This window comes from Rhipicephalus microplus, chromosome 1 (assembly GCF_043290135.1).
Source record: "Rhipicephalus microplus isolate Deutch F79 chromosome 1, USDA_Rmic, whole genome shotgun sequence".
Lineage (NCBI taxonomy): Eukaryota > Metazoa > Arthropoda > Arachnida > Ixodida > Ixodidae > Rhipicephalus > Rhipicephalus microplus.
This window is the reverse complement of record NC_134700.1, coordinates 270,156,079-270,183,836: the sequence shown is the minus strand read 5'-3', so window position 1 is coordinate 270,183,836 and position 27,758 is coordinate 270,156,079. Positions and strand designations below refer to the sequence as shown.

The 27,758-nt window shown below is 45.0% G+C and overlaps 1 protein-coding gene across 3 annotated transcripts; it reads left to right on the top strand.

The window, feature by feature from the left end:
- Window positions 1-233: 233 nt before the first annotated feature.
- On the top strand, window positions 234-26,019 carry LOC119188085 (protein lin-10). 3 transcript variants are annotated; one of them, XM_075894423.1, is made up of 10 exons: window positions 234-463; window positions 1,107-2,109; window positions 4,106-4,146; window positions 5,594-5,670; window positions 5,761-5,803; window positions 9,679-9,800; window positions 10,988-11,074; window positions 11,532-11,735; window positions 21,005-21,622; window positions 24,627-26,019. In XM_075894423.1, the coding sequence occupies exons 2-10, from the start codon at window positions 1,130-1,132 to the stop codon at window positions 24,696-24,698; spliced, it is 2,244 nt and encodes a 747-aa protein (XP_075750538.1). In that variant the 5' UTR covers window positions 234-463; window positions 1,107-1,129; the 3' UTR covers window positions 24,699-26,019. The 3 variants fall into 3 exon arrangements, with proteins under 3 accessions (XP_075750538.1, XP_075750537.1, XP_075750541.1); XM_075894422.1 differs by having other exon boundaries at window positions 9,658-9,800; XM_075894426.1 differs by lacking the exons at window positions 5,594-5,670; window positions 5,761-5,803 and having other exon boundaries at window positions 9,658-9,800.
- The last annotated feature ends 1,739 nt before the right edge of the window (window positions 26,020-27,758 follow it).

The window sequence follows — 27,758 nt, the reverse complement described above, 5'->3', positions numbered from 1 at the left end:
CCTGCCATTTAAGGTCGTATGGGCAACTGCGGAAGGTATACGCAAGTGGCATAACGCCATGTGGATTAGAGAAAATTAGATAAAATGCGCGAGCAAACACTAGTAAATGCTCGAAAGTAAGAAGGTAGTCGGCAAGTGGAGAGTACGGGGTTACGAAATTGCGAGCGCGTCTTCGGCCACGTGACCGTCAGGGCGCTGTTGGCGCTGTGCTCGAGGGTGCGATAGGGCGCGCGCATCGAGGAACCGTAGGGTGCGACGTCGAGCGCTTCGCAGTTATGGGTGTCCGTGGGCGCTGTGTGTGTCCGCCCTCGCGGCGACGGCCAGCGTCGTGGGCTCTGCCCTGGCAGCCGTTGTGAAACATCAGCGAGGCCACCCTAGGCCCGGGGACCAGGTCTGACCGCTCGCGTGTATCCATGCCTACCGCCATACCCCTGCTTTCAGGGGCTGTCTACCTCGGTATTGGGTAAGCCTAACTTTTCAGCCTGCGCTGCTTTCCCCGTTTCTAATTAATATTTCACCCTGTAAGCTTGTACACGTAATGACGTTGGTGTAAAATTCCATCGCTCACCCATAGAAACGTAAAGTTCGGTTTCCAAGCTCTCAAGTACGTCTCGACGAATGTGCACGAAACTTCATTGTAACCACCGGCTCCGCTGCTCACTGATCTCGCGAATGTATCCGTTTTGCACAAATAATGCGTGAACTGGTATTCCGGAGTGTCGATTTTGTTACGCGTTCACGGATTTTAATACGTAAACGTCGCCGGAAGCATGCGCTAAGGTGTGTTATCTTCTCAAGCATGAATCATCTGCTTACGCCGATCGATCCTGAACTGATGTAGCCAGGGTTCAACGCTACCAGCGTGCGGTTTGGTCATCGAGACCACCGCCTGGCTCGTCCGCAGGTGTTTTCACTTGTCTCTCGCCAAGCGATCGGGAAAATTGTGTGGAGCGTTGAGTCTTCCAATCGTTTCGACTTCCGCGAGGCGTAGGCGTGAATGGTTTCGGGTAGTTCGATCTCCCGTTCTTCGGGTGCTCGTGCAAGGCGTCGTGCGTTGCCGGCATCCTCGAATCGGTTATGTAACCTGCGTTTTGGGGGCATTTCAGGAGGCTCAGGGGCCATCGGCAGCATGCACCCGTCGAGCGAGGCGAGCAGCGACACGGACGAGGTGGCGCGGCTCTTCCCAAAGTGCCGAGGTCGTCACGACGGCCACTCCCTAGACGACGACGATGAGGCGGACAGCCTGAACAACAACCACCACCCCATGGAGGACGGTTCCGTGGTGAGCGCCTACGACACGCCGTCGCGAATCGAGATTGCCGGCGGACGGGAGATCTTCTGCAAGAGTCGGAGTCGACCCAAGCGGCGCCAGCGCGATGCCGCCGAGGCGTGGGAGGACGAACCGCTCGTGTACGAGGCGCCGGTCTGCGGCGCCGAAGTTTACGACGACATCGACGAGCGTTCCACCAACGCACCGGCGCGGCTCATCGGTAACGTGCCCATCGCCCAGTACGAGGGTTCACCGCGCCGTTACGGACCGCGGCCCGGTTACCCGCAGCGCGTGGCTACCGACGCCCAGCCAGAAGCGGACGAAACCACGGTGTGCGGAAGCTCGTACGTCGGTCAGCGACTGGCGGGAGCCACGCCGAGCCCCCGCACCCCTCCGAGTCCTCGGCCCCCCAGCCCCCCGCGCCTCGGCGGTACGCCGCCGCTGGCGGCCAGTCCCGACCCGGGGAGTGCCGGGAGCAGGCTGAGTCCGCGGCCGCGAAGTAACAGCAGTACCGAGACCGGCGAACAGATGGACGAGCAGACGAGGAATCTGACGCTTTCGCCCGACGGTACGGATTGCGAGTCGGCCAGCGAGGCCATGTCACTAGCGGGCTCTGCCGACGCACCACTGGCCATGCCTGTGCTCGAGGACGGCCTCTCGAGCGGCCACCTGTCGGACACGGAAGGCTCGGTCGGGGGAGGCACGCAGCCGCCCTCGGATGATGTGGTGTCCGACGCCATCCGCGAGATCCAGCAGGCCATCCAACACAGCAAGCGCCTGGCACTCAAGAGCTGCGGCCCTGCCGAAAGAGGGGACGCCCCACCTGTCTGGGTGCCCAGGTAAAATGCATGATCTCTCTGCCCCGCCGCGGTGGTCTAGTGGCTAAGGTACTCGGCTGCTGACCCGCAGGTCGCGGGATCAAATCCCGGCTGCGGCAGCTGCATTTCCGATGGAGGCGGAAATGTTGTAGGCCCGTGTGCTCAGATTTGGGTGCACATTAAAGAACCCCAGGTGGTCAAAATTTCCGGAGCCCTCCACTACGGCGTCTCTCATAATCATATAGTGGTTTTGGGACGTTAAACACCACAAATCAATCAAAAGTGATGATCTGCTGGTATTTAGTGTGTGTCACTAATGGTGCCGCACTCTCGCAACGGGGGCTTGCCACACAGTCAGTTCGTATGAGGTCACATGCAGTGATCTTATCCTTGTATCAGGACAGTACTGTCCGATAGCCGCATTTATTTATTTATTTACCCCCACGTTCTATAGACATTACAGAGGGGAACGGTTATATTTACAAAAGAAGTGTTCCAGATATACAATAAGAGAATAAACTTGCACAATATGTAGAGATTATTAGTATAAATAACACAATAAGTAACCCAACAATATTACACATTGGCAATTGGTGGAGGACAACAAAGAAAAGAAATAATTGTAACGCAGTGAAGGGTGAAATACGACCATGTGTCATGTAAAATGACAAATAGCATATACACCATGTAGACTAAGTGTGCAAAAAACGATGGTGTCACTGGTAAAGCACGTTTGAATAAATCAGAGCCACTAATTTTTACTGTTGGCGCGGGAAGGCAATTCTATTCTTTTGATGCACGCGGTAGAAATGAATTAGAAATGCGTGAGTTCTACTTGGTGGAATTCCGACTTAATGTATATGGTCTAGTCTATTAGAAACATACTGCAGAGGACTGATTAGTTCGTTATTCAAGTGTGGATGATAGTAAAGCTTATGAAAAAGAACTAGACAGTGTGTTTTACATCGAGATGCAGGAGTTGGTAAAATAAAATCATTTCTCATTGCTGTTATGCTGGCAGTGCGACTGTACTGAGAGCAAATAAAACGAATAGAATTGTTCTGAATCATTTCCAGTGCGTGTGAGAGATTTTCGCTAGAAGGATCCCTAGCATTGCCAATTTGCTGTAACTTTTGAGTAATGCACATGCAGCTCTGCTCTTGCTGCCCCTAATATGATCGACATGCTTTTTGTCATGTCTATTCTTGCCTTAGTTATTAATCACCATGGAACTTGAAATGTATAACGTCACTTCATGATAGCAATAAAAGAAAGACACATTAACCCTGCCTTCATTAAAGAATGTAACACTCTAATACCAATTAATTATGTAGGAAAAATTGGTGCGAACAGCTGGCATGGAAAACAAACACAACACACGTACTGCTTTGTTCAATCTGTTTGCACACTTTTCCTAAACCTGTTCATAAAATGTTTTGTCAACTTAACCAACTTTCCGTGTGGCCTTAGTTACGTCTATTTCATTTTGAATGTTGTGTAAACTAGGCTTCATAATTCATTTATAATAATTTATCAAAACCTTGATTCAAGTGGCATGAAAATTGTTTGTGTAATATCTTATTTTAATTAGGTCAATCCTAATTGTGAAAGTTTCCCACATTATAACTTCTCAACTAACCCCTACTTGTAAAAGTTTTAAACATAGATTGATGCTAGACCTTTCGAACACAACTGCATTAAACTGCATTTCGATCACAACTGCATTAAAGGGTGCAGGTTCACTCTAACTCAAAATATTCATATGAGCTATTGTGCTGTGCAGCGAGGAATTTTTGTTATGCAATTCTGGTTTCACGTCATCCCTTGCAAGTGAAAATTCATGCATTTGGGCTATGTCAATCATTCTTAATTTTGAGAGCAATATTGTAACTGCTTAGTGCGATCACATGGTTGTTTCAGTCTAAACATTCTTCAGTCAGTGCTGTTGCTTGATATCAATAGCGTTGCGAATGAAAAGGGCCCGTAGAGCCTGCTTGAAAGTACTTTGTACTTTCAGACTTTCTCAGTCTACCCGAGAAGACCAGGCCCCTGATGATGGTGAGCTAATATTGTTTTCTTGCAGTTCCATGAAATGCATGCAAATTGCCCCTCGAGTGGATCCCACACTAATACCCTTTTGGGCTGTTTGAATACTCATGTTGTTAAGTGGTGGCAACATTTCACAGTCGCAGATTTCATTTTGTTTGTTGGTCTGTGCTTCAAAGAGCTGTTTTGAGGCTTATCGTGTGTGAAGAAAAAAGGCTAAACTTTGGGTAAAACTAGTTCACTGTACCACTGTGGTGGTCTCATAATTATAAACCATTGACACAGCTTTCCAGCCATATCCTCTTACACTCTTTCAACAGACATACTAAACGCCGCTGAGCTAAATCGCCTGTCGGCCATATTGTGCAATCCATAAAAGAACCCATGTTGCAGGCTGAAAGTTGTTAGTGCTGAAAACATAGGCAAATCAGTTCTGTGGCCTTCTGCAGAACTGATTTGCCACTTATGCTGCATGCTAGCTTCCTCGTCAGATCAAATAGTGAAGTGATTGCCCCAGAGTTCACGAACCCGTGACCAGAACAAATCTTTATTCGACACTGAATCTTCATTTCTAATAATCCTTTCTGTGCAAGTATTTTTTTGCAACTTTGTGCTACTACCTAACGTTACGACTTTCATGATAAGAGGTGGACAATATTCTTTTTTTTTTTTCACGTATTGCAATGAAACGTAGGGAAGTGTAAATTGGCGTATTGTTATGGCATATTGTTATTACCATTTCTAGCTTTACTCCTGACATAGGGAACAAAGCTGTGTACACATAAAGCTATTCAAAATGCATTAGCAAGTTGATTGCCGACTTCTGCAATATACCTGTGTGCAATTGGCTGTGTGGTCTGTGGCCTGTGTGGTTTTTGTACGATTCTTGTGGGCTGTCTTGAGGAATCTTGAACATTGACAATCACTGTTGGGTTAGTATAACTATATTTTAAAAAGCAGGAGAATGGTTTAGGGGCTGTTGTGAATAAATATAGATGGTTTGTGTGTAGTACTAAGCATAAAAAGCGTGCTGTTCTATAGCCTTGCCATATTTCCAGGCTACAATGACATTAGAACATTAATACCGTAAGGCATTAAATGGTGATAGCAGGCAGTGCCGTGTATGCTAAATTAGACAGAGCTAGCAAGAACAATCAGAAGTAGGAAATAGCCATTTTCTTTGAGCTCTTGGTTCATTGCATTTTAGAAACTGCTTGAGAAACTGTTATTCCATTGTTATGTTATATTCAGTAGGTGTAGATGGACTCCGTGCAACCATCAAATGATGGGATGATCGCACTGAAGCACATATTTGCGAATGTGGTATTGTCATTTTCAAAATTGTTTTGTGTTGGTTGAGCCCAAAACACTCAGCTTTTATACCCTAATATATTCCTGCTATGTGTGGTTTGCTGTGAACTAACACAACATGCCTACTATGTGCATGTCTGCAACCCAGATTGTGACACAGATCAGGAAACCGACCGACTTCTAGGGGCGCAGAGGTCGGATGACCGGGGCTTTTTTGACGACAAGGTAATCTGACTACTTTCCAACACCTCTTTTTCTCCTCTTTCCTTCTGCTTGCCCTTGAGCATTGCTTTGTGTCCATTGTGGTTTACACAGGCCCAGAATTCTGTGGGAAAAAAGAAAAACACTTCAAAGGAAGGTAAGTGATGCAGTTTGATTCTCAGTTATTCAATGGAGTTAAAGAGGCGCAGCAAAATTACAAGTAAAAAAAAAAAAAAACGCCGTACAAGGCATGATTCCCCTGCTGTGTAGTCTGTTAAAACAGAAAAGGCAGAACAATTGTGTGAATGCACATGTGGCTACCTATCAACTGAAATCTGTATTCTGTGCTTGCAACTACCGTATGTGTGGTGTTTTTTAAAGATATTATTATGTAATTGCTTCTATTGCTTGCCAAACACGTCATTGTTTTTGCTCTGAGACACTTATTGTTTGGCTCATTGATTCTTTAATTTGGAACATATTTGTGTTTCTTTTTTTCCCCTTTTTGTATTTTCTTTTAACTTCGCTGCATATGTTTTTGTTTTCACCAAATTAACACTTCAATGCTAGTGAGCTATCCATCTTCCTTCTCTCGGTGTTTTTCAACAATTTATATCGTATGCTGCTGTGAACATGCGCCGACTGTCTCTGAATAAACCCATTGTTCAGCACGAGCCCTAACGCCAGTGTCCAAACTGATTTAAGCTCGAGGGGAAGGCGTAACATCTGCTAAGACTTGCCTAATATAATGTTCTAGTGCTTTCGAAGATTACAGTCTTCATGAGTATGGTGCCAAGCTTTCTTCTTTTTTTCGTAGGGGGGTGGGGGGTATTACTGCAAGACATACTGCTTTCTTTTTTTCCTATGCCCTTATTTCGTGAGCTATGTGCAACCAGCGCCAGTGCAAGCAGAGGTGGATGTTTCTTGCAGAATAGAAGTGCTGGCAGCTTCGTTGGTGTCATGTGGCCTTGGGCGCATTTATTTGATTCCATTTCCTCTGCACTGTCTTCATCTGCTTTTCTTGCCTTCACTTGCTCACTGCTCTCTCTGTGCGCCTGGATCACCAACACTGTCACCCATTTTGGTGAGTTCTACGTGTGCACTTGCAACTTTTCCTTTTGCATTTGGATGACACACGCTCAACTTTTCCTTTTTGCATTTGGAAGACACACGCTTAACTTGCACGGGTGCCGTGAATGCTTTGGTGCACGAGGCTTTGTACACGAGGCCCTTGAATTGAGTTCACTCTTTCGCTGTTCAGGCGTGAGCTGCGCAGTTGAACTTTGCTTGCATTTTGATTTCTAGGTTCATCTTGCTGAACCTAGAACTATCGCAATGTTATTGTGTTTCAGGACAAGTGACAGTGGGATAATTAACAAATTGAATTTCACCAGTGAAAAGTGAGCACTGTTATATGTGGTTATGGTGCATATCACTTGTGTTATCCATCTACTCTAGGAGTGTGTATTTTCAGGAGGCATAATGCCCCTGATTTCATTGTGCTGCTAGAGTTGAGCAATTAAAGGTAATGCACAACTTTTTCACGGCACTGTCTGTACGAATTTAAGGAAACCTAAATGATATGTAGTAAGAGTTTGACGAAAGTTTGTCGGGCGAAGGAAGGTCAGTAGTATTTATGAAAGCTTTGTGCTCAGTCCTTTTGCACTTCACTGATTTGTGTTGGTGTGAACTATTGTATTTTATATAGCAAAGTGCAGGATTTATATTATCTATAAGCTGGTCTGGTTGTCCTTGTTCCTTTTGTGATGCATTTAAAATTGGGCATGAATGTTACAAGTACAAATGAGCGCAGAGGGTGCTACTATTCTAAGCTTTTGTGCTTCTCTGTGTCGTTAAGTTTTTGTTCATATTCACCGTATGCAGCACTGGATAAATTAAAGAGTTAGTGTTCACATCTATGTGTGCCTGTGCAAGACTTAATTTGTTATGACAATGTGTGCACTCACCCCTCATATTCATAAACAGTCCTCAACTTACAGTTATTCTTGACTACACAATCACTCTTCAACTTAAGGAGGCTCTGCTATTGTGTGTCCTTCACTTCAATGACTTGAGAATGTTTAATGAAATGCACTTTACAAAAGTGCATTCAACCAGACATTGGTGTGGCCTACTCATGGGCATTGTGCTCAAGAATAGTTTCTGAGCCTTAACAAACTGTGATGGCCACTTCTGTCAAAGAGGGCTCTGCTTTCACTTCTTGGGAGTTCTTGTGGGGTGATGAGTGGAGGAACAGTACTGGGGATATCTTCCTTTTAAGTTGTCAGCATGGATTAATAAAGTTTGTAATTGAATTGTAATAAAACCACTGAGAAGGCTTCATTTAATCACTTAAATTAACTGAGCAGAAATTAATTTTTTTGCTGCTCGGCATGCAGAATAAAAATAATAAAGAAAAGGCTGTGGGTACCAACTTTAATTGCTATTGCTTACATACGACTACATATAAGGGTGATTACTTTGTGTTAGATTACTTTAAAAGAGCATTGACTTCTGCTTAACAAGGTCTGAAAACTCCACGAACACATTGTAAAATGATGATACTTGGTAAGCACAAAGGTTGGAAATTTTTCTAGTTGATACTAAATTTCTCTGAAGATGCGGGACTTGCCCCATCGTTGTGATCTAGTGGCTGAGGTACTCGGCTGCTGACCCGCAGGTCGCGGGATCGGATCCCTGCTGCGGCGGCTGGATTTTTGATGGAGGCGATAATTCTGTAATCCCATGTGCTCAGATTTGGGTGCATGTTAAAGAACCCCAGGTGGTCGAAATTTTCAGAGCCCTCCACTACGGCATCTCTCATAATCATATGGTGGTTTTAGGACGTTAAAACTCCACATATCAATCAAGATTCAAGACTTGTCGATATTATTCTGACATGATGAACAGGAGCGAGAAATCTGACAACTTCTTATGATTGGAAAGTTGGCGCAGCATTGTTAATAAAAAGTCACAGCTTTGCCGCAAAGGCGAAGCAATGAACGCGATAGCAAAAAATTTGAAGGTCACATGCAGAATGGTAAGCAGATCGAAACGTGCCTCGCGTTTCTCATGCACAAAGGACGCGCGAAATGTGCTTACAGGTACAGATTAACCCGAATAAGCGTCTCAGTTGTTACTACGTTGCGCCTGAAAAGCATGCCCTTTTCACTAACGGAGGCTGCGCAATGATTGCAGTAGCCTTTGTGCGCCCAGTAACTACAACAGAATCATGCAGACGAAACTCAAAGGCTAGCCAACATGTACGGTTCTCCCCACTGCAAAATAAGGGCGCGCGATCAAGCATACACCCCCTTATTCTCTACGCGGGCCAAAGTACGCGTGAGAGATGAAAGCCACCGCGCGCTCACTGTGCCATCTTGCTGATAATGCTGAAAACACAATAGTCCCCTCCGAGATGCCTGCCAACCGCGGTAAGCGGTAGATATGAATAGCTCGCTGTTTGAATGTTGAAGGAGATACCTCTCAGTGGCTCAGTGGTTAACGCCTCGCATTCACGACGCGGAGGTCCCTTGTTCGATTTTGCGCGGCAGAGTCTTTTTTTCTGGGATTTCTTCCTTTCTTATGTTTTCATATATATAGACACGTATACATATGCAGTGCATGACGCCGATGGTGAAATCCAGCCGAGAGAGTCCATATAATTGCTATTGCAATAAAAATGATGCAGATTGTCTTACCTGTCAGTTTTCCTAATAGCAAGAAATTAGCAAGCACAACATATCATGGCATCATTCACTGGTGAAACTGAAACTAGTTTGTAGTTTCAGGAAATTGTTTATATTTTGATGTTGCATCTAGGGTTTCTTTTTTTTTCTGCGAGTTTATAAAGCAGAGAAAGAAGGTTGATATATCTCAATGCTCCTTTTAAGGTGCTGCAGTTGCAGCACTTTCAGACATGTTGACAACCATGTTTAGCTGTTTGTTGTACTGTTTATTGTACTACCGGCCTTCTGCTGGATGTAAGTGTTTTGTTTTGCATTTCTGCAGTTCTGGTACATGAACCGGCAGTGCTGATTGAAGGGGTGCTCTTCCGAGCCCGCTACTTGGGGTCGACGCAGCTAGTGTGTGAGGGGCAGCCCACCAAAGCCACTCGTATGATCCAGGCAGAGGAGGCCGTGTCGCGCATCAAGGTCTGTTTAAACACTTATCCCCCTGCTTGTCTCCAACGATAACCGATTGCTTACATGGAGCTTTGCTTTGCTCAAGATATCGGTTGTGTTGTCTCAGATTTTTACAGTGGGTACTGACAAACTACAACAGCTTACTTGAACACCCCTGTTGTGATGTACATGGCTGAACAGCATTTTCCGGTTCAAGGCTTCGTATTGAATCTTTAAATGAATGCAGAGTTTCTTTCAGTGAATAGCTAGAGTTTCCCATGAGTTGGCAAATATTGTGATAGAGCATTTCACAGATTTAATTGATTTGATTGATGGGATTTATGTAATGTTAGTGTGCACAGGGGGGTTTAGCTCCTGAAGAGCTCCAGTAGTAGCATTAGTAATATGAGACTGCTTGCCTTCTATAATTACTTGTTATTTTTTATGCGGCCTCTTATAATACAGTTGATCACTTGCAGCCAGTGGTGGCCATTAACAGTTCAGTGTTTTCTCTCTGGTTTTGTTTGAGTCCGACACTAATGACATTGTAAGTGGCTTGTGACCAGTTGTGCTCACGTGGAATTAAATTAATCTGCGTTGTGGTGTGTTGGTTAACACTGCATTTGCTTCGGTAACCTTACTGTGGTGAGTAAAACAGAGAACTTGAAGTTTGATTTGCCCTTTCGAAAACTGTAAATTTAGCTCATGCTTGCTTTGTTTTTCCTTCTACCACTGCTTCATGGATTAAGTCCCTGGTGAGTACGTCTGTTAAAGAAATTGTCATCATAAACTGTCTGCATCATTGGTTATAGCATGTAGAGTGACTTAAGGCATTTAGCTTTTACTTTAGGAATCATTCTCTCTCTCTCTCTCTCTTTTTTTGAAGCCTGCTGCTCATTTTTTTTTTAATAGTGTAATATGACATTTCATTTTCAAGTGCCCAGCCAAGGAAAAATTATTAGAGTTTACAGCGTGTCATTCAAAGAAACTCACCCTGTACTTGCACTTTATAAGTACACATAATTGATTATATTAAGTAGAGAGAGATATATGAAATTTTGCACGCTCAGCATGAAACGACACTACGCTATACGTATGTGTGACAAGCTACTCTGTCATTAAAATCATGCATGCAATCTCTTGATCTATCAAGATAAATGTGATGCGAGTGTCATGTATAACGGTCATGGTGAATGGTGTTTCGATGCTTTGTACAGGCTCCCGAAGGAGAAGCGCAACCTAGTACTGAAGTGGACCTGTTCATCTCCACTGAGAAAATCATGGTGCTGAATACAGACCTCAAGGTAGCCGCTCCAGTTGCTTCTCAGTGGTCACTTCTACGTGCTTGCCACGACAGCTTGGTGGCTGTTGTCTTGCATTGATAAACTTAAGGTTGTTTGGTATATCCCGGCCTCAACAGCTGCATTTCGATGTGCATGAAATGCATAAATGATCATTTGATTGAGCTTAAGTGCACATTGAATAACTTAGTGTCACCAAAATTAATCGAGGGTCCCCAGCTATATCACACCCCATAATGAGGTTTTGTTTTGACATTTCAACATCAGTTTTTTTTTTTTTTGAAAACAGCTTTCTTAATGCATATGCTGTTTCTTTCTGACAACGATAATCACAGCAGTTGTTTTGCATTGTAAATGTATTTGTATTGTTTAGTTCAGGGGACAAACATAGTGCTATAGAAAGGTGATATCATGGAATCATGGAAGCATTTCGACATCACCTGTGTGTTTTTACTTGCAGGAGATCATGATGGACCATGCACTGCGAAGCATCTCCTACATTGCGGACATTGGGGACCTGGTGGTGCTAATGGCACGGAGGCGAACTCTGGAGGATGATGCGGGAGGCGGGAGTAAGCTGCGACGCACTCCGAAGATGGTCTGCCACGTGTTTGAGTCGGAAGAGGCCCAGTTCATTGCACAGTCCATTGGTCAGGCTTTCCAGGTAAGGCTTGTTCAGGACGAATGCTTTATAGTGTTGCTGTTCAATGAATGATGAGGTCATAGTAACACTTGCTCTTACATGCCTCTTTTTTACTCTCTGCCATACCTTGTTTACCATTCATACAATTCTGTTCACTGTTGTCATTACAGTTGAACCGCTTTATCAGAGACACGTACAGTAAAGCTTCCATTATATGTCCCCCGGTTTTGTTACGACCGCCATTTTACGATGAATCGGTCTGGTTTCGGCAAAATCACCATAGAAATAATGTCATAAAAACCTTGGTTATACGATGCAGTTCTACGCCGACCTTGCATCTTATGATGACTTTCAGATTTCGTTCGAAAAGAGAAAACTACCTTTACTCTAATCAACTGTCGACCAAATATTCACGAGCGCGAAACATGAACTTGGTTTCCCCTAGATTGACAATTGGAGGAGTAGAGTGAGACAAGATGTCCTCTTTAAATAGAAAATTTATTCTCCTGGAAGTTCATGCGCTTCTACATAAGCCGCGATCACGTGCGTACCTATCCGGGTTCGTTTACCTAATGAAGCTCTATCCACACAGAGTGGCTTCAGCTGGCAAAAAGCTGATATTTTCATGTTTTCAGTCCGTGTAAAAACTTGTCCTGGTCGACATACAGCTGATCTCCTGCCTTTGTCGCACTCGCAGTCAGAGGCTTGCGCACGCGTAAGGGCGCGACGCAGCTGTTTTCACCGTGCAAAATTACTTTCACTTGACGTCAACGTTCATAATAAGAGCGAAACACCACTAGTTCCACTTCACAAGGCAACAAATTACAACGCGCACTGCTCAGCCATGCCTGAAGGCATTCTACGCAAACTCGTGTTTCGTCGCCATTACGTGATCGCAATGACACTGTGTTAGATTCTTGTGACGGGCGACTGTTGGCTACACTGTTCTGGTTTCGTTTTCTCGTGCAGGCAGTTTTCGGCATTCGATTAGATTTATTTGGAACTTGAGAATAAAAATGTGCTCGCACAGTCTTCAACTAAGTAATTCTGTCATTAGCAGCCTCTGGCAAAGATAATTTAATCTACCTTCTTTTCAAAGGTACAAGGTCATGCTGTGGGCTTATTGGGGTAGTCTGTACCCGTTCTTTGGGCAAGGCTGAATGTCACTGCCTGTAATCTTAGTTTTTTATTATACGACGCTTGGATTATACAATGGTTCTGCGTGGTCCCCTGAAAGTCGTTTCATTTGCAGTTTTCATTTGTTACTATATGGAGGGACCTTTCGTATCAGAGCATCATGTTTTAATTACTTGATCAACCCTTATTTCAGTATAGGGACATTGAAACTGCGCATTAATGTGCATAGGGGGAGGCTGCAGATTGTGAGAAAGTATTGCAGTTTCCTGCTTTAATAATTACCATATTTACTCCTCGGCAAACCCGATTGAGCTCGCCGACCCGCGCACTTGAAACCTTTGAATGCTTTGAACAGGCGTACAGGGCGCGCACCTCGCCAAGCAGGTAAGCATAGTCAAACGGGCTGTGAGTGCGAAGTATCTTCTTCCAAGGAATTTCCCGAAGTAGGGTCCCTTAGAATACCGTACCCAAAGACTCAAGGCGGGTCGCCACGCAATGCCCACGGGCGAAAGGTGGCGCGCCGTGCAATCAAAGATGCCAGCGGGAGGAGGGTCAACCCATGAACTCACATAGGAAAAGATAGGACAGATAGACATACGCCCTGTGCCGCTCTCACCGAATGAACTCTTGACCATCCAATAAATTTATATCAGACCAAAATACTTTCCAAAATGATAAAAGCTGCTATATGTTCGCTACCTCATTTTTCACCGCAGTGCGAAGGCTCGTAGTGTCAGCTGATCTACTGTGTATAACAATGTCTTGCATAATCCTGTGCGCATTACAGAAAACTGCGCGAAATAGAATAGACGTATGAACTGAACGACACTCTGAGGTAGTGGAACCCTGTTCATATGTTTTTTAGTGGACTGGATAGGAAAAACAAAACAGCCGAGGAAACGCTAGAGTGAAGAAAGCTCAAAAAATGAGTGAAAGCACAGGCGCTTTGACTACAAACAATTTATTTCAGCTAGGTGAGCCTAAGACTTGAGATAGTTGACTGCCGCGTCTTTTGCTCGCTGGTAAGCACCACGTGTTTCTCAATAGTGTTCAAACCTGCATTGCTTTCAGCTTCGCTTTGGTGTGCAACGTACTTGCGAAGATAGTCCAGGGCCGCGACGGCTTCTCCAAAGTTGAGAGGAGCCGACTCCACTGACAACTCTTCAGAATCGTATGGATCATGCTCGTCGTCGTCATCGATGTCCCCGTCTTCAGTTGCGATTGAGTTTGCATCGATCTCTGCGGTTGTCTGGCACTCCGAGGCCACGACGGCAACATCCACAGCGACGTAGACGTCGTAAGTTGTACACGTAGCACCCAGCACATTCATTGACCTTTGCTAACAAAAGGATGCTTTCGATTGTTGAGCTTCGATGGCAGGCTCCTCTTTGCTGTCCATACAGAACCCACACCTCGCGAAACAGTGCTCTACAGTTGACACGCGCACTGCATTCCACACTGATGCGACGTAATGCATGGCGTTGAGTACCAAAATTGTGGTAGGCTGCTGTCCACAATCAATACGCGCAAGACAGCGCTTGGTGAGGCTTTTTCTGTATGAATGCTTCCCGCATTTTATGACCCCGACATCCAACGGCTACAAGTGGCGTATCGTATTTGGTGGAAAAAAAAAAGTTTGACATTCTGTAGAAACGGCAAGTCTCTCGGGTGGGCAGCACAATTGCCCAGGAAAAGGAGAACCCTCCTGCACTGTCAACTCATCTTATTATCGAAGTATCGAAGAAAATTTTCAAACAAAGTGCACGTCATTCACGTACAACTGTTACGTCTGTAGTGGCATGGCAGCAGGCGAATGTTTTTCAAGCACCGTGGGATTTTAAACTTTCCAATCACCCAAGGCTTTAGTTGGTCCGAGCCGTCCAAATTGCAGCAAAGGAGCGCCGTCAGCCGATTTTTGCTGCATTTGCCTCCGTGGCATGCTTCGCCCTTCAGGTTTAACGATCTTGATGGCTGCTTACGATTGAAGATGCCTGTTTCATCAGCGTTGTAATTGTCACGAGGCTCATACTTTTCATTAAAGGAGATAATGTGAACTTACAATCATCAGCTGTTCCGACGTTCACACTTGCCGCTTCTCCACTTACCATATTGTAAGCGGTGCTGTACCTTTGCAGAAACGGTCGATTCAGCCATTTGACGCCGCAAAATCAGTGATGCTCAGCCTGCCAGCTATTTTTATCGCCTTCTCTCGTAAAATGTTGCCGTCGAAGTTGATACCGGCAGTGCGAGCTTGCCTGAAGCAGGTGAAAAGAGACTCGTTGAGTTTCACGTGCGTGGCGCCACGAGCTTGCTTGGCTTTCGGGCTGAAAAGAACGGCATTCTCTTCAATCTCGGCACGCTTTGAGACGATGCTGTTGAGCGTTAACAGTGGCAGTCCAAGGTTTTTGGCTATGTTGACCCTTTTTCGCGTTGGCTGCTTGTCGATTGATCTAAGTATGTCCAGCTTTACCTCAAGGGAAAGCGCTTTCTGCTTACACGATGCCATTAAGGCTTGACAAAGATTGCGTTGGCAAGTTCAACGGTAACGAGCTTAGCGCTCACAAAAGCGACTGAAGACGAGTCACAACGAGCGACATGCGGCGGTGGGACTGTCACACACTCTCGGCATCTCGTAGTGATGAAGCACAGTGATGATGGTGATAGCACTTTTCACAACTGACCATCTAGGGGCGGCCTCTCCTACTCACCTGCGGCTTCTTGCAGCCTGTTCCATTGGCAAGCCAAGTCTGTCAAACATCAACTCAAAATGGTGGTGCCTGGGCTGGTTCAGTGGACTAGGTTGCGATGCATCGTGCAGGAACGTTCTCACAGTTGCGACGTAACAGCTGGTTTCGCAATACATGGGATTCTGTGAAAGCTATGTCGGGACTGATGAAAGACAATGTAATACAGTTGAACCCGGGTATATCGAACTTGCCAAAAACCGTTTATTAGTTCGATATATGGCATAATTCGATATAGGCCCGGTATAGGTTTTGACAAAAAGGCACATAACAAACTAGAAGAAAAGTACTTTATTAATATGGTGGCTTACTTGCGTGCCCTACTGTGGAACAAAATAGTCCCGGATTTTTTTCTGTGTCAACGACTTCGCTGCCTGCGACAGCACGCACGCCTCCACGTTGTCCAACGAGTCGGAGGAACTGAGCCCGCAACCTTTTACATTCAAGCAATAGAGCCAGACCAACGCAATTGAACTAATCACTTCGGAGGATGTAGGCAATGGGCCGTCGTCGATTTCCATATTGCTGACGCTTTGGCTCGTGGTCGGCACGACATCTGCAATGTAATCCTCATCCTGTGATTGACCCATGATGAGGACATCATCGTCCGCACTGACGAACTCGTCGAATGTCGATCCGTCGATAGCACCCGGGAACTCTGCCAGCTCATTCCAAACTTCGGGGGAAACACCTGCGGTGTCTTCAGTGCTGTCAGAATTTGGGGTGTCATCACCAGACATGAGGAAGCCGGCATGCCTAAAGCAGTTCTGGATCGTCTCCTCCTTGACATCTGCCCACGATCTACTCAACATAGAAATAGCTCCGAGCAAGTCGATCTTAAGCTCCCTGCCGACACGAAGGTTCAGCAGCAGCCTCTCCACCAGGCGCTTCCGATAGCCGGCTTTCATTGCGCGTATATTGCCTTCATCCAGTGGTTGCAGTACAGACGTCGTGTTCGAGGGCAAAAAACGCAGCTCGATGTTGCTGAAGGTCGTACTGCAGTGGTGCGATAAACAATTGTCCACGAGCAAGCACACATTGCGATTTTCGCCTACCAAATCATCATTCCACGACGATAGCCATCTGCTGAAAAGCTCCCCGGTCATAAACGCTTTTGAGTTTGCTCGGTAGGTAACTGGAAGCGACAACGCATTTCAAAAACACCGCGGTGCCGTGCTTTTCCCGACAACCAGAGGTCAAAGCTTTTTCGATCCATCTAAATTAGCTGCCAACAGCACGGACACACGAGCTTTGTTTGCCTTGCCGCCGCTTGTCTTGTCGCCACGACACGCAAGTGTCTTGTTTGGCAACATTTGCCAAAATAGAGCGGTCTTGGGCTCTATATCTTGCTGTGATATCTCGCCAGTTTTGCTCGAGCCATTTTCTACGCTGTCCAGGTCTGCCGCTCAGCTTTCACCTGTAACAGCTTTGCCAACGATGTCGTGCCGTTCTTTGAACCGCTGAAGCCAGGCTGAGCCGCCTTGAAAATCATTCCTATCAAACAGAAAAGCAAGGTCCTTGGATTTCTGCTCGATCATAGGGCCGTACACCGGGATGTTTCGCGACCGAACGTCCACAAACCACTTGTAAACGGCCGCTTCAACATATTCGTACACAGCGGCGAATGGCAAATTTTGCTTCTTTGCGCAAGCCATGATGACAGCGCGCCAATACAGTTCACAGAGCACCAACAGGCAACACCACAGACCACGCTGAATCGGCAGCAGCAGGCACACAAGCATAAAGAAAGAAAAAATGGCGCTAACTTCTACCGCCTCCGTGCCTTGGAGAAAGCACGACGGCCTCTGATTGGCTGTAAGTGCTGCAAGCGGGCCAGGATCACTTTTTGGAGCGGGTGTTCGCCCGCGCACAACCGGATCTAACCAACTTTTTCTAGGGTGGCGCCGGCAGTTTTCCCTCGTGGTGCCGGGAAAACCAACTTGCTGGGGCGCTTTTGAGGCACATGGAGTTTGATATATCAGTTGTCGTTGCCATTTTCGTTCGTTAAAACAGTAACTTTTGCTATATATTCTCAATGTAAACTTACCGTGTTCAGGAATTGTTCGATATACAGGATAATTTGATATAAACGGGTTCCATATAGTCGGGCTCGACTGTAGCTGAGAAAACACAGCAGTGGGGAACGTAACAGCGGGGTTTCACTGTAATTAGTATAGAGTCAGCCTGACGGATTTGCTGCAGTAGTAGGCCGCTAGCGAGTAGTGCGCCATGCGGCTGAACGGGAATGAATGTTTAACATGGCGATGGTTTGCAAACATATTGTGCTGTTGTCATTACTTGCGCTGTCAGCAAATTGGAGTTACTTCTTCAACGAAACACAAGCTTTTAACTTCCAATTAAGTAGCACTTGTGACAACCATGCACAAACTCTAACCGTGCGCAATTCACAGCACTCTGGTGTTGCAGGTTTCATCAGTGCGATCGAAACAAGAATATCAAAAACAATACACATGTATGCTTTTCGCCACATCGAAATTGCGAAAATTTGTCCAGAATTTGGAAGGTACCAGTGAAGCTCAGGATAAGCAGAGGGCGTGGATTGTAGTCGTAACTGCATGTTTCATTGCTCCAACCATTTTGCTTCTCTGGTCGAGCTCGAGCGTGTTGGCAGTGTTCAGCACTCCATAATATCCACTGTAAATGAGCTACATGCAATGCACAAGAAAAACTATGCTTTTGTTCTGACCTCGCTGAAGGATATTATATATCAAATACAGTTGAATCTCATTAATACCAACACGCTTAATTTGAACTTCTGGTTAATCCGAACTCACGCTGGGGTCCCGTCAAAGCTATGTGTATTCCAATGAGCGAAAACGCCCTGTAATTCGAATGCACAAGGATTTGCGACGGTGAATTCAAACATACCCCGCCCCGAAAATGCTCTCGGCACCACGCCCAATCCTGTGGCGGCACCTCTAACACCTCAATGCTGTGCACAACGGAAAAATAAAGGAAAGAAAAGGCTGTGGTGGAGTTTTTGCTCTCTCTCAAATGCCGATCTGCAACGCGCCGGTGCCATGCTTCCCCTTTTCCCGTCCCTGCCACATAGACCCTTCTCCTTTCAACGACCCGCGCGAAGAGAACAATGAAGAATAAAAGCTGACATAGAGTTTTTTCATTTTATTCCCTGGAGTATTGGTTCTCTCTCAAATGCCGATCTGCTTCCTTTCTCGTCACATGGTGGCCAGGCTGCGGCACGGAGGATAGTAGCAGAGAGAGTAGCGGAGACGCAGTCGTCATTGTCGTTGTTTTTAGAGAGTGTTGGCGCTGAACATTGCCACACCCAACTTCTCTTGCCGGGAGAATGCTGAAGCTGAAGAAATGCTTTGCAAGCTGCGTGCGAAATTGACTCTCTGCAAGGCAAGCGTGTGTATACGCACATCAGCGATTACTTCAATTAATGACGGATGTCCTGTGATTTGTGAATAAATGTAAGAATTCTTAGACTTCCCGCTCGTGTGTTAGCTCAATGAACATGTGTCACTGCATGGTGAGCCCTCCTATCGTTTAGCTTTCATTTATTTGAACTTTTTTTAATTCGAACGAATTTTCGGCCCCCATCGAATTCGAATTATCGAGATTCGACTGTACAATCTTGAAGAATTTACGAGAATGAAAAAACATTAACAGACGAGGGGACGTGAAGTGCAATTCGCTCCTCCTGAGTTATCAGCTGATCGTTAATCCCTGCTGTCACTCTTGGTGTGTTGATGACCTTCTATGTTCAGTAAATGATCCTCATCATTATGATGGTTTCATTCAACATCGCTGCTAAAAACAATCTGAGGAATCCCCTCCTCCGAATGACTTCAACCACACACAACTCTGCGTCACTCACCGCGTTTATCTGGGCACGGAAAACCTTTCGCTCTGAAACCTGTTCACAAGCGAATTGCTTGCAGTGTGCTGCCATCTATCAACAAACTCACAAAAACAAGCGGCACAGCATTGGTAATGTTTTAGAGAGCAAATTTCGAGCCTGTGCGACTTTCGGTGTACAATGAATGTAAGTTTCGAATGCAAAGGTGCGTCGATAACATTTAACTCTTGCTGCAGAAAATCTTGCAAAGCTGATATGTGTACTCTGCGGGCTGTAATCGGAAGTGCGAGTTGCCACAGTTTTCACTTCACGAAAGCTTCACGTCCTGCAAGAACGAATCAGATTCATCGTCTCACGCATGGTCAGGTTTATTCTCTGATGCACAAAACAAGCAAAGTGGTTAGTATTCATTTCTTGCTTATGTGTTAACACTGAGGCTAGCACAGCCCAACAACGGAGCGTCTGCCTATGACCATCCTCAAAAGGATGCCCCCTGAATTCCGCTTGGAGGCACGATAGTCTATGGGCATTGCGATATTCGGCTAGTATTCGGCTAGGGTGTAACGCAGCACAGACAACTTTCTGCATCGGAGGCGTATGAGGGCCCGTTACTCAACGTTAATGAAAGTTGTTCTATAAACGGTAGTTGCTGTTACTGTGGGCCTGTCATGCCATTTGTTCCCTGCATTGTCTGCGTCAGTGCTGCAACGCACGCTTGGTTGATTTCGGAAGTTAATTCGGCCAGCACGTTCTGACGGTTCCCTTGCGATGTGCTACAGTAAATATATATACAGTGAAATTCAAGCTTGCTGTTGTAAAGTTTGCCAAAAAAACGGGAACCGTGCTGCTGCCAAGCACTTCAGCATGAAGTTCTTCAACGTGTGACGATCGGTGTGACTGGTACGGGAGAAAGCAGAAAAGTGCATGCTTGCTCATGCAAGTTCCTTGCCATTCAAGAAACATATAGGTCCTCTGGTGTTGCCATGTCGTGGGACCTAGTTTTTTCTAGCATTGTCGAGAAGAGCTTTAAAAAAAATGGGGCATTCGAAAATGCTCAACGGAACCAAGCACAATGCGCTTTGGGAGAGAGGTGACAGCGGCCGAGACAATGATTCTCAATCGCACTTCTCGATCAGTGATTCTGATTAGACTGTTCGTGACTGGATCTGACAGTTAAAGTACATGCTGATTCGGTTACATTAACAAGCACACTTCGTTTGTGCTCCGATTTATTTTCTTTTATTTTATGTATATACTGTGCACGGCAGTACTATTTCACATTATTTCGTATGCATTCGCTAGTGTTGTGAAATCCCTGTGTAATTTGTGCACACCCTTCTCGGAGCCACAAAAAGCCACCCATGGAAATGAATGGTTCTGATATGTCCAGTTGTGTTTACACCCCATATCTTATATAATGGAGTTCAACTGTGCTAGTTAAAATAAAATGTCATTTTAGAGCTTGTGCTGGTTGGTACTAGTATTGCAAGGTCTTTGTTTTGGACACTAAGTTAATCTCCAAGTCAATCTAGACAACTGTGTAACCATAGCACGGTGTCCTGCAGGTGGCGTACATGGAGTTTCTAAAAGCAAATGGAATTGAGGATTCGTCTTTTGTCAAAGAAATGGACTACCAGGAAGTGCTCAACTCTCAGGAGATTTTTGGAAACGAGTTGGAGATGTTTGCCAAAAAGGAGCGCCAGAAGGAGGTGGTTGTGCCCAAGCACAAGGGCGAGATCCTGGGCATGGTCATCGTCGAGAGTGGCTGGGGCTCTATGCTGCCAACCGTGGTCGTGGCCAACATGGCGCACAACGGTCCAGCCGCCCGCTGCTCACAGCTGAACATAGGCGACCAGATCATTGCTATTAATGGAGTTAGCCTTGTGGGCCTGCCTCTTTCAACCTGTCAGGCGTACGTCAAGAACACCAAACACCAGAGCGTGGTCAAGCTGACAGTAGTTCCCTGTGCACCTGTCGTTGAAGTCAAGATCAAGCGGCCTGACACCAAGTACCAGCTGGGCTTCAGTGTGCAAAATGGCGTTATCTGCAGCCTACTCCGTGGCGGCATTGCAGAGCGTGGCGGTGTCCGAGTCGGTCATCGCATCATTGAGATAAACGGACAGAGTGTTGTGGCTGTTCCCCATGAGAAGATTGTGAACCTGCTGGCCACATCGGTCGGAGAGGTGAGTGAACAGATGCCTTAAACAGCATGTTTCTTTGGCATCCTGCTGTAACAGTAATTTTCATGCTTCGTCAGCAGAGTGTGGATGTCATCACTGTGCAACGAGTTGGCATACACTTCAGTTTGTCCTTTATTTCCCAAAACCATGTGATTGATTGATTAATTGAATGAAACAACTTTGTTTAACACCATGTGAGGCTGATCACTTTTGATAGTGCCTCTGATAGTAAGAAAAATGCTTTGGGACATTGCAACATTGAAATTACGCCCCTGTATCATTCTCATTTAGTTGTCAGCTCCTCATATTACTCAGAAAAACGGGTGTAGGAATGATGCTTGAAAGTAAAAACTGCCAGTTGTATAAATTTTATTGCACAGAGAAGCAGGAGTTCAAAATGCAGACAGAAGCACATTCATAACATTGCAAGCTCCACTCGGGCAATAGAAATATTCGGGGGTAGAAGTGCTATGCCAATCTGACCGGCTGTGCATAAACTTCACTTTCCGTGATAATTGTCGATTGGAAGTATAACCCTCAAAATACAGCCATCTATTATCCTCGACCGAGCAATGCTGAGTGTTGGCCACACCAAGGATGTGGTCGGAATCGTATCCAGCGGAGTTGGATCACGTAATTTGATTCATTGATGGGGCTTGCTAGTGCTCGTCTCATTGCTGTTATCACCATGGTTTGTTTCCCTGCAAAGGTGGTGGCACCAACATGAGTAACTCTAAATTATCTAGTAGTACAGTGAAACCTCGATAATTTGTACCAGCCGGGAACACTCAATGAATGCCAATGATCATGCACTAAACGGCACCGTGCATTTACAAGTGCATATGCGCACCTCTCGACACGCCCCATCGTCAAAAGCAAATGTTGTTGCCCAAAGTACCTGTCAGAAAGTATTTACTTCTTCCTTTTCTGACAAAGTGTGGAAAATATACTGGGCTGCTACTCGCGCAGGATCGTTTTATAGCACGCAGTGGCTGAAATGGTGACAAAACGAACACTATTGGCCTTCTGCAATGCTTATGTGCGCGCTCCTCTTTCATGATCTGGTACTAAGCGACAATTGACAATTTGATTGAAACACGGAGTGGTCACGTGGACTCGGATCACATCTTGGTTAGTTGTGTGCAGCGCAGTGCCTATGCTGCCCACGCTGGCGTTTTCCGGGCGGCTTGATGTTCTGTGCGCATGAATTGGCAGTGTGAATTGCTCGTTGCCACTTTGCTCCTGTCCGAGCACAGGTGAGCAGAGTAGTGTGTTCAATTGGCACGGAGATAATAAACTTCTGCCAAGCGAAGTGTGCCGCAATCGTCTATACGCTGTTTTACGCATCAGTTGCAACTCTGGAGAGACTAGCAAGGCTCCTTGCTGCAGATACGTTCGTGTAAACGAATAGTTGCATGTTTTTACCACCTATAATATATCTTTTGTTATGTTTCAGGCTGAGTATGAAATGGACATGTTCAGTATTATGCACTGACATGCACACATTTGTAGGCAGTAAGCCCCGCCGCGGTGGTCTAGTGGCTAAGGCACTCGGCTGCTGACCCGCAAGTCGCGGGTTCAAATCCCGGCTGCGGCGGCTGCATTTCCGATGGAGGCGGAAATGTTGTAGGCCCGTGTGCTCAGATTTGGGTGCACGTTAAAGAACCCCAGGTGGTCAAAATCTCCGGAGCCCTCCACTACGGCGTCTCTCAAAATCATATAGTGGTTTTGGGACGTTAAACCCCACATATCAATCAATTTGTAGGCAGTAAGCCTGGTAAGCTTGTTAGTACTGAATGTTTAGTGAAAATCATTGAAATTTCTTTTTACCAAAAAATTTTTTTTGACAATGATGTTCGACTCTAGGAAGCTGCTCCAAAACTAACTTGTGTTGCTCCAAAATGTACCTTTTGGTTCTCCGAACTTGCTCCTAAACTCTCCTTTTACTGCGCCAAAGCTGCTCCGAAATAGCATTAATGCTGCTCTTTGAGCGGCTCCAAAACACTGAAGTCCACTTCTACCACTGAATGCTAAAGTAAGGTTTCTTTTTAATTTCATTGTTTTTTAATTGTACTGTTTGTGTGTAATGTTTTATTAAGAATAAGTTTTTTCCCGGCACCAAGGTTCTGAAACCACTATTGATGTGCTCAAATCGATGCTTTGGTGAATTCTATGAATTAAAAGCATGACACCTTACAGGGACACTAATGGCAACTGTTAAGTCAATGTTAATTGTTGAAATAGCAGCCCAGAAACCTCGTAGTGTTACTTTTGTGCCAAAGAAGTGCTTATTTTGAAATGCAATCACGTTTTAGTGGTCCGCATTGGGTTAGCTCACTTCAAATTACCTGCCTCAAGTAGAATACCTCACATCACTGTTGCCGTGCACGACGTTGCCCGGCTTTACTGTGCGGCCACCGACACTAGTAGCAGCAGAACGAAAGCAGTGGGAGCCACAGCAGTTACAATGGCCATTGAACAATTTCCTGCCATTGGCTTCGAGGTGGCACACGTGCTTGGTTCATCTGGGCCCCGCTAGATGGAACGACCTGTCCAGTTTAAAGGCGAAAATTGAACCACTCGCGCCATTCCCCCTAGTAACGTCTGGTGTTTTTTTTTTTTTTTTTTATGAGTCAAACCAAAATGAACAAGCAGCATTTTATTACATCTCTTGATGCACGGAAAGTACTTGATTTAGTGCAGCTAGTTCAATTACTAGTGATTAATTGTAGGCTGTAACTGTGACGTCCTCGAGATCCTTTTGAGAAAGTCCTACTGTGGCGCATGTGCTCTCGTGCATTTAGCTTAATTTTTTCGGTAAGGAGGGCACTGCTGTTGATAGTCATGTCGGTTTAGACGTCATACATTCAGCTTTCACTCTCACGTAAATTGTCATTTGACTTCAGTGTCCCTTTATGAATAACCACTTCCCCAAACATGTAACCGTACAGATCTTAAAGCTTTCGTACTTTGAGACTTAGTGTCTACTTTCATTGTTTTTTTGCAGATTCACATGAAGACAATGCCAACATCAATGTTCAGGCTGTTGACTGGTCAGGAAACGCCCATGTACATCTGAGCAGTGTTATGAGAATGCTGTGGCCACATGTCTGTTATAGTCCCTCATCTAGTCATGGTATTTTCTCTTGCTACAAGAGGTTTGGTGCACATGGACATGATAGAGCACAAGTTTGACGTCTGGATAGAGAAGAACAGGCTGCCAAGAGTGTGCCGCTTCATATTGACGTGTACCTACTCTACTTTTGTCTGTGAGGAGTCTTTGCGAACTATGCGGGTAGTTCAGCACGAAATTGCATGGGCTTCTCTGCACCTTAGCTTTTGCGACAGCACTTTACAAGGTGTGATCAAGATGCTGCCATTACTTCACTCAGGCACAAGTGTATCTTCTCCCACTTCTCTAATGTCGGGTACTGCACGGACAGTGGAAAGCCACCAAGACGTCTCGTGATGACATGGAGGAGGAAGTGCAAGCCGTCTTATCACGGGCAGATGGAAGCGATGCTTTATGGTCTCAGTATGGTACCATTTGCCTGTTGGGACCACACAAGAAGTGCCAAGGGTACCTCATTGGATTGCACTGAGCGAAGGCTTCTTCATGAGAAAGTATCAGATGGAGTGATAACCGTACTTAATGCATGGAATGGTTTTAGCTGTGGCAAGTCTTTGGGCTTGCGGCGAAAGACTTCCTTTGAGGAGGAACTGCTCCTGCACTGCTGTGCTCATTAGTGGTGGTCTGGTATTGCATATGCAGCACAGCTAGATGTGCGGATTTGCTGCCAGGACTGACCTTTATAGTCATTTATAAAGGTTGCTGTTTTGATCAGGGCGGCTCTGTAAGAGCTCACACCTTTATAACTGACATTTCTTTTTTTTTTTTTCTACCAAGCAAGTCACATTGTGCCATGGCATCATCGTGTTGTTTAGCAACCAACTCATCTGCTAAGCCAGAGATGCGACGAAAAAGTGGTTTATGCAACTTCTGCATGATTCTTCCAGGGCATGTGTCTGCTAGAATAAATGCTGTCTTATATGTGATGCATGCCAATTTGAAAGTCGAGTATGGCATGCATCCAACGTGTGAACAGATGTTTCGATGTTTGTTGAGACAAAAAAAAATGAAGAGTACTATACTGGAATGTCTGTGCTTTTGTGAAGAAATTATGGAAATTGATCTTATTTATAGGTGGAGACAAAGTCGGCAGCCCTATACATTTTTGTCAAGTCAGTCATAGTTCCTAAGAGCTTGGCATGGGCTGCAATTATAAAAGAAAATAACAGAGGTTTTTTTGTCTGTTCACAGTCTGTAAAGCACTTGCGAAGCGTTTCTGCTCGTAAAATGGAATCTCTCGTCAACAATAAAGAAATGCTCGTGCTGTCTATTTATGCTTTTTGATATATTTTGCTCCATTATCCAAAATGGCAGCTTCTGCTGCTTTGGACCTGTGATAAAGCTGAACTTCTACTGAACATGTGAACATCACCTAGAACTGAGTTGCCATTGAATGTAGCGTATGATGTAGTATGATATTGATGCAAATGTAGATTAGTTTCTGTATATGCATAATTGAGTTATGCATTGGCTGGTCATTATGTGGTTAGTATGGGCTTGTACATATTCTAAATGCTTAAAAGGAGCTAATATAGTGCTATTTGATTCAGTTCTCGCATCAATTAACCTCTAGTGCCCACCGTGACATTTCTCCATGATTAGGAAAGGAAGCAAGAGCAGCATTAGTCGGCTGTAGCTGTAGCACTTCGGTAATTTACCACTGCTGTTAAAACACTGCATCTACAAGAATTTACTGGAATGGCTTCTAGTGCAAGTGCCCGTGCTGCAAGTGCCATATAGCTGCTAGGTAGCTTTGTAGCTTTTCAGTAGAGTGGTAGTAGGCATGTGTGAATACCAAGTTATAGGTTTGAAGCAAATGCAAAGAAGAATAGTGATATAATTGAATAATTTCAAATTGAATATGTGTAGTATATATGGCTTGTATAAAAAATGAACACGTTTGTCGTGACCCAATTAATGTGCACAATATTTTTCATGAAACAAAATGTGTGCAAATGTTGTTCCTTTTGGTTCAAAAGGAAGTGAAAGCTACTTCGAACAGGTTCGATTTTCGGTAGAGTGCTAATGATAACGTAGTACTCGGAGCACATAAGCCGATATAACAAGCTTTTAAATCTAAAAATTATGAATCGCCTTAAAGGTGCGGTACTTCTTAAAAGTAGCTTGTTTGGCAAGTTGCTGTAGCATCGTAGTAGAATATACAATGAAAATCGAGGATGGAGAAGGAATTAATTGCATAAACACAATGCAAACTGTGTCCCTTCATCACTGCTTTTTGCGCTGAATTCTACTATGATTAAAGTGGGACTGTGTGGATTCTCCCTGGGAAGTACGCGGTAAAGCACTTTTTCACTGCAACGGTTACATACCGATTATACATGTCTATTCATTCATTTCGAATACTTTGATTTAGAATAATTTAGACATGTTTCGAAATGAATTTGAATACTGTAATAATAATCGGTCAAATATTTCAAGTGCTCGAATATTCGCACATGCCTAAGTGGCAGTCCTGCACTGACACTTCACATTCACACAGTCCACCGTAGTAGTACAGTTTTTGCAGTGCTTGTTTGCAGAATCAAAGGTCATGGGTTCAATGCCTGCATCAACAGTCGTATTTCAATTGACACGAAAAGGTAGAAAACCGTATTCTGTGTGGTATCAATGCATGTTGGAGAAGACGAGACTCGGTTTCCCCTCCTCTATGCCTTGCCCCACAGTCACATCGTGGTTCTGGTCTATGAAACTCCACATACTGTTACTACTGTTAGAATTGCAGATCGGGCTATAATGCTAGCAAGCACTTTGATGTTGAAGTATTAAGAAAGTTGGCAGGACTTTCCACTTAGTTGTGAGTGCAGTGTTGCCTTTCAGTGCAAGTACTTGGGAAGCTGGTGTACAAAACAAGCAGTACCAGTCTCACAATACGGTGCCACAACAAAGCCTGCATGAAAAACCCTCTCGCTTTTCCTGTTATGTTTCTTATGTGGTTCTTAAAGGGAAAAGAAGAGAAAAGTGAGCCCCATAACTGTCTGCATCACAGTA

Bases quoted from the DNA above. Each gene is read 5' to 3' on its own strand.
- LOC119188085 (XM_075894422.1), top strand. From the start codon at position 1,130: ATGCACCCGTCGAGCGAGGCGAGCAGCGACACGGACGAGGTGGCGCGG. The intron at 11,075-11,531 runs GTAGCCGCTCCA...TTTTACTTGCAG, and splicing joins TGCTGAATACAGACCTCAAG to GAGATCATGATGGACCATGC. The intron at 11,736-21,004 runs GTAAGGCTTGTT...GGTGTCCTGCAG, and splicing joins CCATTGGTCAGGCTTTCCAG to GTGGCGTACATGGAGTTTCT.